Here is a 12,255-nt window from a genome sequence, read left to right as displayed (position 1 = left end):
TCTTGATCAATGCATATTGTCATGACCATCGATCAACAACGATCATTGACCTCACAGCCCATTGTTTGTCAGTGGTGCTAGTTTCAGTCATTATGCGAGTGTACTCTTTATAAGTTTGACCTGTATAGGTCATTTGGATGAGTGACAAAAGATTTCTCCAAATGAAAACGCTACGTCCAGATGAACAGAATCAACTTTTCAGGAAATTGTATTTCACACTTGCAAAACTGTCAAATTTTTCTTTTATTATTTGATCTTTATTAGTTTTTTGTAAATTGATATAAAAAATTAATTTACGTACATGTAAAATAATAACAGGAACACTTGGCAATTTTGTGAGTCTTAACAGAGATAAACCTTGGGAAGTGTGTTTATGTGTATGTGTGGGTGCTTGTGAGTGCTACCTACAACCTAATAGGACCAAATATATTGCAGTGTATAAATAGTCTAATTAAAATGTAACAGTCACTTTAAGAAATTAACTTACTTAACTTGTGTTTTTTAATATAGAAACTGTCATTGAAAATTCTGCCATAATGTGGTTGTTTAATACTCCACGTGTAAAAGTCATGCCATGCACCAAATAATAGAAACTATCATATTAAAAAAGTGGCTTTTTATAGTGATTTTTTTTTTAAAGTACCATGTATATCGTAAATATGCGATTCTTAAATATATTTGTAAGGTTGGTGCCTTAGAACATGTGTTTGTGTTTGGATGCCTATTACCGATCTACAACCTAACAGAACCAAATATATTGTAGTGTATAAATAGTCAAGCCAGATCAACATGTTACAGTCACTTACAGACATTAAATGACTTTTATTTATAGTAACTGTTATAACATTTTCTGCCATACTGTGGTAGTTTAATACTAGACATCACATGTGAAAGTCATGTACATGTCACGTACTAAATATGAGAAAAGATCATTATAAAAATAAAATTGGTTTTTATTTTTTAAGTACCATTTATACTGTAAATATGCAATTCTAAAATATATTTGTAAGGTTGGTGCCTTGGAACATGTGTTTGTGTGCGGATGCTTATTACCTATTTACAACCTAATAGAACCAAATATACTGTAGTGTATAAATAGTCAAGCCAAATTAACATGCTACCATTACTTGCAGATATTAACTTACAATCTGGTTTTGTTTTAATAAATGCATCCACATCACATGTGAAAGCCATGTGCAAAATAGTAAAAATGATAACATCAAAAATAAAAATGACTTTTATTTTTAAAAATGTACCATTTTTATCATAAACATACGACTCTTAAAGGTATTTATATGGGTGGCACTATAGAGCTATAGTGTGTGTGTGTGTGTGTGTGTGTGTGTGTGTGTGTGTGTGTGTATGTGTGTGTGTGTGCTTGAGTGTCCCTTAAGCAGCTCTAGCTGCATGCTTCAGCAGATCAAAGAGCATATCAGAGTCGCATCAGTGCTGCTCTAATTAGGCTGGGACTGATACAACTCTCCTTCTTAGTAATTGCCCACACTTCAGTATGCACCACACAGTGCTGTGTTTTCATCTACATGAAGCCATAGTGGAATTTCACAGCTCCTCTTAACACACCTGTATCAAATGGTTGAATTTTACCTGTAAAGCCATAACAATATGTAGCGTCACAGGGGTGGAGTGATGTGTGTTCGTTATTACGGTTCTGACATTGTCATGTCCTGTCTCCCCTGGTCTGGTCTAGGTGGTAGTCAACGCCTTGGTGGGTGCCATCCCTTCCATTATGAATGTGTTGCTGGTTTGCCTCATCTTTTGGCTGATTTTCAGTATCATGGGGGTCAATCTCTTTGCGGGCAAGTACTACTACTGTTTCAATGAGACATCCGAGGAATATTTTCCCACCAGCGTGGTCGACAACAAGACCCAGTGCTTCGAACTCATTAACCAAAACTATTCTGAGGTCAGGTGGAAGAATGTCAAAATCAACTTTGACAATGTGGGCGCCGGCTATCTTGCGCTGCTGCAAGTGGTGAGAGCATCACACCTAGTCGCTCACAGAATCCATTTCCTTTTTCTTCCGCCTTTTTTCCCCTTTCTCATTTACTTTCATTTTTTGTGTTTCTTCGTGTTCTACACTTAAAGATCTGTTGTTACTTCACAATCCATTTGTTTTTTGCTTTTCACAGTACTATGATGCCTGTTGTTCATATTCATGGTGTATATTGGCTCGTCTCTTCATATACCTTTTTTCTTTGTTCACTCGCTTCTTTCTGTGCACAAGCTGTACCACAGGATGTACTTCAGTTTCGGTTTGCCATGATTGCAATTTATAATTTTCTTTTTATTATTTTCTTAGTTTATGCAAAAATATTTAACCATGTCTCTCTTTTTAAAAGGCCACATTCAAAGGGTGGATGGACATTATGTATGCAGCTGTGGATTCAAGAGAGGTATATCTATATATCTGTCTGAGTCTAATTTGGGATACATAACTTTGTGCAAGTGTGCAAATTGCTCTTAAAAAAGTAGTTCAACATTTTGTTTATTTAATTTGTTACATTTTGGCTAAAAACCTTCTGCTGAATTGTGATAAAGTGGCAAAAAAATTATAACTTTTTAGGGGAAATAGCCCAATTCCATGAAATGATGATTTCAGTTTTTATGTTTCTTACATAAAATAAATTACTGTTTATTATTAGTATTTAGAAGTGCTGAGAGGCAGATTTCATTACCTTTGGGCGGAGCCACCCGATCTATTTCTTGTTTCCAGTCTTGATAGTGAATTTGGAGAATTAAATTGTAACTCTTCCTTTAACTCTTGGCAAGATGGTCTTAAACTGTTCCTTTACATGTTGTGTTAATAAAATACAAAACTGCTTTCACACATGATTTCCTTTCTCCAAGGTGGAGAAACAGCCTGACTATGAAGTCAATATCTACATGTACATCTACTTTGTTGTCTTCATCATATTTGGCTCCTTCTTTACCCTGAACCTCTTCATTGGTGTGATCATTGACAACTTCAACCAGCAAAAGAAAAAGATAAGAAAATTTTAATTTCCTGTTTTGTACAGCGAGTTTCCATTTTGTTGGGATATGATTATAACCAAATCTGTCTTTGTCCCTTTACTTTGGAGGTCAGGACATCTTCATGACAGAGGAACAGAAGAAGTACTACAACGCCATGAAAAAACTGGGATCCAAAAAGCCACAGAAACCTATTCCTCGACCGCAGGTAGTATTTTTTCATTAGACAAATGTGTTAGCTTATTCAGCATATAACATGTTTGGCTAAAACCTGATTATATGTCTATCTCCTTGTCCTCTGACCATTTAGAATAAAATCCAAGGGATGGTGTTTGACTTTGTGACGCAGCAAGTCTTTGACATCTCCATCATGATACTAATCTGCCTCAACATGGTCACCATGATGGTGGAAACGGACGATCAGTCAGATGAAACCGAGATCGTCCTCTACTGGGTCAACTTCATCTTTATTGTAATCTTTACCACGGAGTTCTTGCTGAAGCTTTTTGCGCTCCGCCACTATTACTTCACCAACGGCTGGAATATCTTTGACGTTGTGGTGGTCATCCTGTCCATTGTTGGTGAGTGAGAGACATGAAAGATGAAGTAGAGAGCACATGATTTAGAAATATCACCTCAAGAAGTTAAATACTGATTATACTCTCTTCCTTTCTTCCTTTTTTCCCCTTTTCCTTTTTCTCAGGTATGTTCCTGGCTGACCTTATTGAGAAGTACTTTGTGTCACCGACCTTGTTTAGGGTAATCAGGTTGGCTCGCATTGGCCGTATTCTTCGTCTGATCAAAGGAGCAAAGGGCATCCGGACTTTACTCTTTGCTTTGATGATGTCACTGCCAGCTCTTTTCAATATTGGCCTACTGCTCTTCCTCGTCATGTTCATCTTCTCCATATTTGGCATGTCTAACTTTGGCTACGTAAAACATGGAGCGGGGATTGATGACTTGTACAACTTTGAGACCTTTGGCAACAGCATGATCATCCTGTTCATGATCACCACATCGGCTGGCTGGGATGGCTTGCTACTGCCGATCCTCAACTACCCGCCAGACTGTGATCCCAACTTGGAGAACCCTGGGACTTCAGTGAAAGGTGACTGTGGTAACCCGTCAGTGGGGATCTTCTTTTTTGTCATGTATATCATCATATCTTTCCTGATTGTGGTTAACATGTACATCGCCATCATCCTGGAGAACTTCAGCGTGGCTACAGAGGAAAGTGCTGATCCCCTCAGCGAGGACGACTTTGAGACCTTCTATGAGATCTGGGAGAAGTTCGATCCCACTGCCTCTCAGTTCATTTCTTTTGCCAAGCTACCTGACTTTGCCGATGCTTTGGAGCACCCACTTCGTGTGCCAAAGCCCAACACTATAGAACTAATTGCCATGGACATGCCCATGGTGAGTGGCGATCGCATACACTGCCTGGACATCTTGTTTGCCTTCACAAAGCGTGTGCTGGGTGACAGCGGTGAGTTGGACATGCTGAGGCAGCAGATGGAGGAGCGTTTCGTGGCAGCCAACCCCTCCAAAGTGTCGTATGAACCCATCACCACCACCCTCCGCCGCAAACAGGAGGATGTCTCTGCCAGAACTATCCAGAATGCCTACCGCGCTCACCTCATCAGGCGCGGCATCATCTTCAAGCGCATTTTTGCTAACAATAAGCTGGAGAACGGTGGGACCAATCAGGAGAAGAAGGAGAGCACACCATCCACAGCCTCTCTGCCGTCTTATGACAGCGTGACCAAACCCGAAAAGGAGAAACAGGATGATAACAAGGAGGAGTGGGCCAGGAAAGAGAAGGACAAAAACCAAAAAGATGAGTGGGAATCCAAGTGTTAGGATTCAGTGACTCTTAAAACCCAATAAACACAGTCAGATGAGACTCTGAGCCTGAACCCAACAAATGTCAAAAAAGTGATGATCATTTGCAAGCAAGAGAAATATAACAAAAAAAAAAACCCAACAAAAAAAAAAATGTTTACATATTCAAATACTGCTGAGGCAATGTGGTTTCCTATGTCGTCAAAGACAGCTGAACCAAACACAATCAGTTTACTGCTGAACTTTTTCTGCATTGAGACCAAGCTCATAGAAATGAGGAATTAAAAAAAACAATGCTGAAAAACAGTAACTCACAGTGTGCTGGCCATTGGCACACTATTTCTTTGGGGACCAACTGCCAAGGTACAGAAATCTCTGCAAGATTATTGGACAATTGCGAAATACCTGCCACCACCGAGTGTGGAACCCGGAGCTTTGCTGCGGGACTGGATCATGCCGATCCCAAGAGAACTGTATTAGCAGTCTAAAGGAGGGTCTTAAATGCTGAGTTTACCATCTTTATCGAGGAGAAAACAGTGATCAACCAAGCAAGTTTAGCTTTGAAAGAAACACTAGTGAGGGAGGGGGAACCCAGAACCGTAGACAAAGATTTTTGTTTGTTTGTGCCGAGTATACTTGCATCTTTACATTATTTGAGCAGCAAAAAAAAAAAAAAAGGAAAGAAAAAAAAGATAACATTTAGCCCATGTCACTGGTCTTTCCATCTTCTCTTTGTTATACTGACATTGAAAAAGACATTTTCTACATGGGCTTTCACACTCACTGGGTAGGGGTCATTAGTCATCGTTTTGACTTGGGCTGAAGGAGACTTGCTCAGACCGAGTTCCAGATAAATAATAATTATTGTGCTCGTTCAATGCATAGAAATGACTTGCATGAAGGCATGTTTTGACCAGGAATCATGCATGAGTAATCATAGTCCACAAGACACTAATTCTCAGACCACTGCAGTGGCTTGACTACAAGTTAGAGGCTGTCCACGCGGGAAATTACAAGAACTTTAGATGGAAAACAAAGAGTATTGGGGGAATGATATTCCTATGATCCCTGTCACCCTTCACTAGTTTTCCTTTTTGAACTGACAGATCTTCTGATTCAGCTCCTAATTATTTTTGTTTTTAATGTGAATGAAAGATGTAAGTACTCAGATGCAAAGTCTCAGTCGGATCAGCCAACAACACGAAGTCGAAGCGTTTTTTTGCCGCTTTGGATGTTTATCAACAATAAAGAGTATTATGAAGCAGAATATCCTCATGTTGAGGCTGCACAGATTTAGAGGGCCAAATCTGGGGCATACATCTCTTTGTTTACTCACCATGGAGTCACTTTTGTTGTTTCCTGTGGTCCTTATTAGGGCAGCAAGAGGAGGTGATGTTTCACGCCAAGGAATCCATATATGGCACTAGTGCTCGTGCATCAGTTGGTGTTCCCTTTACTGCTGTAGTTCCTGCAGAGGGGACAGAAATATGGTTGTGGTTTTAGTTTTTTCTTTCCCGTTGGTTCTTTTATTTTGTGTGTGTGAGTGTATAGGGCTAGTGGGAGAACTCAAAATTGTTTGGGTAAAAACATTGAACACTTTTACTGATTCAGAATTTCCCAGTGAATGATTTCTTAGGCAGTGCTTTTCAAACATGTTGAGTTGCCAGCTTCAGGAAAAAGCCTTGAAGTCCTTCTCTGATGTCCTTTTAATGGCTTTTATCAGTGGGAATGACACTGGCCATCTGATACCTCAGAGTTAGCAGCAGAATTATCACCAGGACACGCCCAGCGTATAAGTAAGGTGGATAGCGATAGGGCTTAAGGTTTTCAGCTGTAGTGTTGAATGGATGCTGTTTGGTATTTCAGGGAGGTTGCTGTGTGATAAGCGTCACCAGATAACGGTGGACCAATAAATAGTTCGAGATCTTCCCTTCAGAGTTAAAGACTGACTGCCATGAGAAGATGAATGCAGATGAACAGAGTAGTGCTTTGGTCTGAGTCGGAGTGCTGAAAGTCCCATGTTTGTCAGTGTATCAATGTGCTTTTGTGGGACCTCTCAAAACACTGTGTGGTGTTGGACCCAGACTCGCACCATCTTTTCACATATTTGCAGCCTTTCAAAACGCTGTCACCTGCTTCAGAAGTAATTAGCCAGGAATGGAGTTAGGAGGGCTAACACTCGCCGAAAAAATACATCAGCAGGCCTCTCATCGACGCAGTTATGTTGTATAATAAGCTTTGTGGGTGTTTTTCATATTAAAAAACAAACAAACAAAAAAAAAACAAAGACAAAAAACTGAGGCTTTGTCTGTTTCTAGACAAGACGCAACTGCCTCCATAGGTGTTCTGCCATTTGTTTTCTACACAGGAGTGATGGTCCTATTTATAAGTGGATGACCGGACTTAAATCCGGCATCCATCATCACACCACTAATGCCATTTGGTGTGTTTAACACTGCCTATACCAGAATCCCCTGTACAACAATGACTGAGGTTTGTTTACAATATGAGGTCTCTGAATCAGTTTGGCTGCTGCACACTGAAACCAAATACATTCCCAACGAGAACCACAGGAGGTGTAGGTAACGTCATCAGATTTACCCATGCTCATCTTGGATGTAATGTTTTAGAATGATGCATTCACACTTGAAAAAAGAAAAAAGAAAAACAAAGAAAAACGAGCAAAACGAAAAAAGACAAAAAATAAAAAGAACACAAAAACATATATATGTACAGTGCAGGCTCTGATGTAAATGGCACAATCGCTGAAAAAGAATGAACTTTTTGAGAGAAACTATAAATATTGTATTATATTCTTTTATTTTATCGGCATGCTTTGTTGTGTTTTTTTGTAAATACGGAATTTTAAAAATGTTACTACTAATAATCGAAAAAAAAAGAGAATAATAACAACAATATAGAATGGCTTCCAGCTATGCCCTTTGTCACATTTGTTACCTTTTGGATTTTTTGAGACACTTTTCACTTTGTTGACGGAAATTGAATGAAATATAGATATTATATAATACAAAAGATATATACATGTATACATATATGTCTATATGTATATACGTAAAACAGAAGAACACTGTTTGTCACATTTAATTTATGTGCAACACGTTCAGTGGATGTCTAAAACTGGTTGTTTCCAGCACCCTTCTATGTTGGGGAATATCTCATGTGCGATGTTACTGGATGTAGCCTAAACATGACAAACGGATAATGTTACCAGCACATTTCTCACTTAACTGTCATATCTCTCACGGTCAGAGTATACAGGACGCACCCACAGTCACAGACACACGAAGGTGACTTTTCCTCACTGCCCACCAACATCACCGGTGATCTCTTCCAAGAAGGACGTCAGCTGGTGTGACTGACTGCCTCACGCACCCTGAGACAATTCCTACCACGGGGACTTTTTAAAAAAATGTTTTCCTCACATGCCCACACATCAGTGCCATTGCAGCTCAACACACAGAGTCGCGTACTTGCTTCTCATTCTCACGTTATTTTCGTTGAATGGTTTCTTTCTAGTGTTCCACTCTATGGCATGTGCCTTTTTTCTGCTTTTTCTGCAAATTTGGATGTCAATGCCACACTGAAAAAAAATGTTAAAGAGAGCGAGAGAGAGAAAGAAACCAAAACATATTTCAAAACTGTGGAGGGTAGGAGGTTTTGGGGGGTGAGCACAACATTAATCAGGGATGTCGGCTTAGAAATACTGCCAGAGGATGATCCAGACACCCCACTTCATCTTAATATTCAACAGTGTGTGATGTTAACAGAAAAACAGCTAACTCAAAAAAAAAAGTCCTGTTCTTAGTGCTATGTGTGTCACCCACTTGGCTTGTGAAAAAGCAGCTTGCCTTCTATATTTTGGTTTTCTTTCTTCTATATATTTCTGTTTCCATCTGAAATTTATTTTTGTATCAATATTTGATTATAGGACTCATTCTTTTTTTTTTAAAGCATGGTTTATTATGGGCGTTTTTTTTCTTCCTTTTTTTTGCTGAAAAATTAAAAAAAGTGCTTTTCAAACTGTTGTTATCATTTGACACCGTGATAAAAGAGGTTATACAGTACAATATGATGGTGTGTTGCACAACCACTTGGACTCTTGGTAAGAATATATGAAAGATTGTCTTCATTTGAGCACGAACCTTTTTATTACCAATAAAGCAGCCTTCCAGTTACACCTCCTGTGCTGTTGTTGTTTCTAAATGAGACGTTTATTTCTTTTTGACTAGAGTGCCATGTCTGACTTCCTTTCACATTCACTGTGTGCACTTCATGTGGTCACCATTTTGTGTAGTTTACTTTTGTGGTGCTGGGTATGGATGGAGGAGAATCGCAGAGCATCCTGTGAAATGGAGCTGGCTTCTTGAAAGGCAGCCTTTCAAACGTAATGGACTTATTGAGTTTGTTAAGAGCCCGTGTCAACACCCCCTTGCAGGCAGAAGATGGACTATAGCCCCATCATTATGTAGTCCATTTGTGCGGTGACGCTCTTATTTGTGGTCCACTATAAAGTAAATCGCCCAGAGGTATGATATCAAAGTCTCCACCCCACAACCTCACAGTATACCGCATGAGAAAGGCACGCCAGGGGGATATTGATCATGTTTGTGTTTCCCATTAGTTAGACAGACGAGAGAAAACACTGTATGGAGCAGGTGGAGGTGGAGGCTATGTAAATGATGCTTTGAGTTGTCCTCACACTGAAAAGATGGCCAGTTCTCCGTGGAGAACCTCCCTCTGCTCTTTTTTCCCTTTTTTTTTGTCACGTTACAAAATTCCGTCTTGCTGGTTCCCAGCTCCTCCAAGTCACGTGGACTCTTCACTTTAAGCATCCCCCTCCCTCCCTCTCTCTTTCTCCCCCGCACTTCCTCGGACTCACCCTCCCTTTTCCCCTGTTTTTTGGTCTTTTACGTGCGCATATGCATTTTTACAAAATCTTGTTATCGCTGACAATCCTCCAGCTCTTTCTCTTCTAAACGCTGCATTACCACATACACCAGGGCAGACTGTGAGAGAGAGGAAGAGAGAGAGAGAGGGGAAGAGGAGGGAGCCAGAAAAGGGAGATGGGAGGTGCTGGAGCACTGCAGTGCAGATAAATTAATGCAGCAGTCGAGGCTGACTCAGCAGCGCGCTCCTAATTTGGCCCAATGCCTCCGTGAGCAGCCTGGTCACACTGGCTCCCCCGCGAAACAAAAAAATCACACTATAATAAAGGCATTTCATCTTAAATTAGACTCACTAAGCACATCTGAGAGCAGCAATTCCCCCTGACGGCAGCGGGCGTTGCTGCTCGCTCTGCGGAGGAGCTGTCCTTGGTGCCGGAGGTGGAACCAGGCGGACGAGCATCCTCTGCACGGGATGTGAAGCTTTCTGGGTGGGGCTGCACGGAAGAAGCGCAACCGACTAAGCCCACTGTTAAAAAAAAAGTGTTTAGTGGAGCTTCGTATAGGTCCACACCCACCCCACTCTCTCTCCCTCCTTCTCATTGCCCCCCCCACCTTCTGAAATAGGCTAGGTTGCCACATAGCATGTGGTTTCTCCGTGGGAAAACCTGAGTAGCTAAATTTAAACGTGCCACGGCTGGGCTTCATAGACAAGTTTGGCTTTTTATAACCGACACAGTCACGAGTGTTATTGTTTGTGTAATCATGTTACAGCTGCACTGAAACTGGTGTTGTCCGCTTTTTGAGCTTTTAGTCCCTTCTGCCTCATCCTTCACTTCCCTGATGTTCAACGTAAAAATGCGAATAGCCAGGAGTTAAAAGGGGGTGTGTTCATACTATCTGATCAACCCTTGACTAAGATCAGAGGATGATGCTCCCTCCTTCTCCCCTCCTCCCCCCCCCTGTTCTCCCCTGAGGAGGGAGAACGGAAACCAGAGAAGAAGTGAGTCTCATAAAACGTGAAAAGCCCCTCCCTCGATTTATTCCCAACATTACAGAGGCTCGTATGGATGAAAACCTGCACCACCATCCTCCAGTAGCTTTGGCCTACTGTTTCTCTCCACCGGTATGAAATCTGCCAGCACCTCCTTGTCAACGAAATATTGACTATATAGGCAAGTGATTTCATAACCTTGTTGTGCAACAGTGCAAATGTGTATTGAAAAAACAAAACATATGCCTTTATTTTTTATATTGATTTATTTAATTCCCAAATCAACCTGTCCTGTGCATGAACTGCGTGATTCCTTCGATTTCCTTCGATTCCTTCGAACAACAGCACCCACCCGTGGTCTCTGTCGTGTATAAATAGATACGAGCAGATAAAAGGCTGTCAAAGTTCTCATGACTGATTTCCAATTTAGGGAGACGGTATAAGACTGTGTCTGTTCAGAGCATCGTGCTTCAACTTGCTAATTGTTATTTTAGTGCTGGTTTGTTTTCTTTAATTGTTAAACAAGTTTAACAAATAGATTCAATCATTTTTTGACAACAGATAGATTTTTCTAATCACTGGAAAGGTTTGGTCTGATATAACTGCGAAAATAAAAATAAGAAAATGTTCCTTCAGTCTGTGCTGATCACTCCATGATATCAACGGTGGATAAATAAAGAGTATAGTGGTGGATTCTTTCCTTGTCGTCCTCATAGAGCTCCTTAAACATATGTAAAGACTAGCATCTGCTTGCAGGTCTCACTTTGGGAACACTATGTGGTCCTTTCCTTCATTCCTTTTTCATTCCATTTATTCAATACTTATTTATTCCATTTATAGTACCTGTGATCGGTCTACAGTGTCAGTACAAAACATCCCTTTAAAAGATTTAATCCTAAAATGTGTTACACAACATGAAATGCATACAAGTGAATTCATAGTGCTTTGGAAAAGATCCCAAATTCAAGTTTTTTTCCTTTTCATTTGGCATCTCGGTTTATTCATACTGCAGAGATTTGTTTAAGAAAGCAGAACAAAACAAACCACACATCCTTTTCTCCCCATTTCCTTATGGAAATAATAAAAAATAATGAAGCCGAGATAAAATGTTAAATGTCCACTTTATCTTAGGATACCGGCATTGTGTTGTTTAATGCAGACTCATTGTCATTTTTTAAAAATGGTGCTAGATGATGTAACGCAGTGATGGGAACATGTTTTATCCTGGTGGTTTCATACTTCTGCCGCAATGTCGAGCAGAGCTTCACAACATCTGTGAAACATATATGTAAAAGCAAATAATTGCAATTAACATTCAACTGTGGATAAAAACTGACTAACATAGACGAATTCAAGCGAGTGACTTCTACGAAACCCTCATGAAATCCAAACAGCGTCCAAACAAATGTTACTTCCCAGCTCACCCTTCTTGTTTGGGGTCGGTCAGCCACTCCACAAAGTCTTTAGCCTTAATCTTATCAAGATAGTGTGTGAAATCACTGGTGAATGTTCCATCTGAATGCC

At 40.3% G+C, this 12,255-nt stretch overlaps 1 protein-coding gene across 9 annotated transcripts in view; it reads left to right on the top strand.

Moving 5' to 3' along the window:
- The window catches only part of scn8aa (sodium channel, voltage gated, type VIII, alpha subunit a), a 48,562-nt gene extending 39,531 nt beyond the window's left edge, over positions 1-9,031 (top strand). For 8 of the 9 annotated variants that reach the window (XM_082518419.1, XM_082518415.1, XM_082518417.1 and 5 more), the window contains 6 exons: positions 1,709-1,993; positions 2,361-2,414; positions 2,869-3,006; positions 3,095-3,199; positions 3,302-3,572; positions 3,695-9,031. In XM_082518419.1, the coding sequence (XP_082374545.1) occupies positions 1,709-1,993; positions 2,361-2,414; positions 2,869-3,006; positions 3,095-3,199; positions 3,302-3,572; positions 3,695-4,851 (2,010 nt within the window). In that variant the 3' untranslated portion in view covers positions 4,852-9,031. The remainder of the gene's footprint in view (positions 1-1,708; positions 1,994-2,360; positions 2,415-2,868; positions 3,007-3,094; positions 3,200-3,301; positions 3,573-3,694) is intronic. The other variant, XM_082518418.1, reaches the window with a different exon arrangement.
- The last annotated feature ends 3,224 nt before the right edge of the window (positions 9,032-12,255 follow it).

Source organism: Aulonocara stuartgranti (assembly GCF_965226115.1).
Source record: "Aulonocara stuartgranti genome assembly, chromosome: 20".
Lineage (NCBI taxonomy): Eukaryota > Metazoa > Chordata > Actinopteri > Cichliformes > Cichlidae > Aulonocara > Aulonocara stuartgranti.
This window is presented reverse-complemented; position numbering and strand designations above follow the sequence as displayed.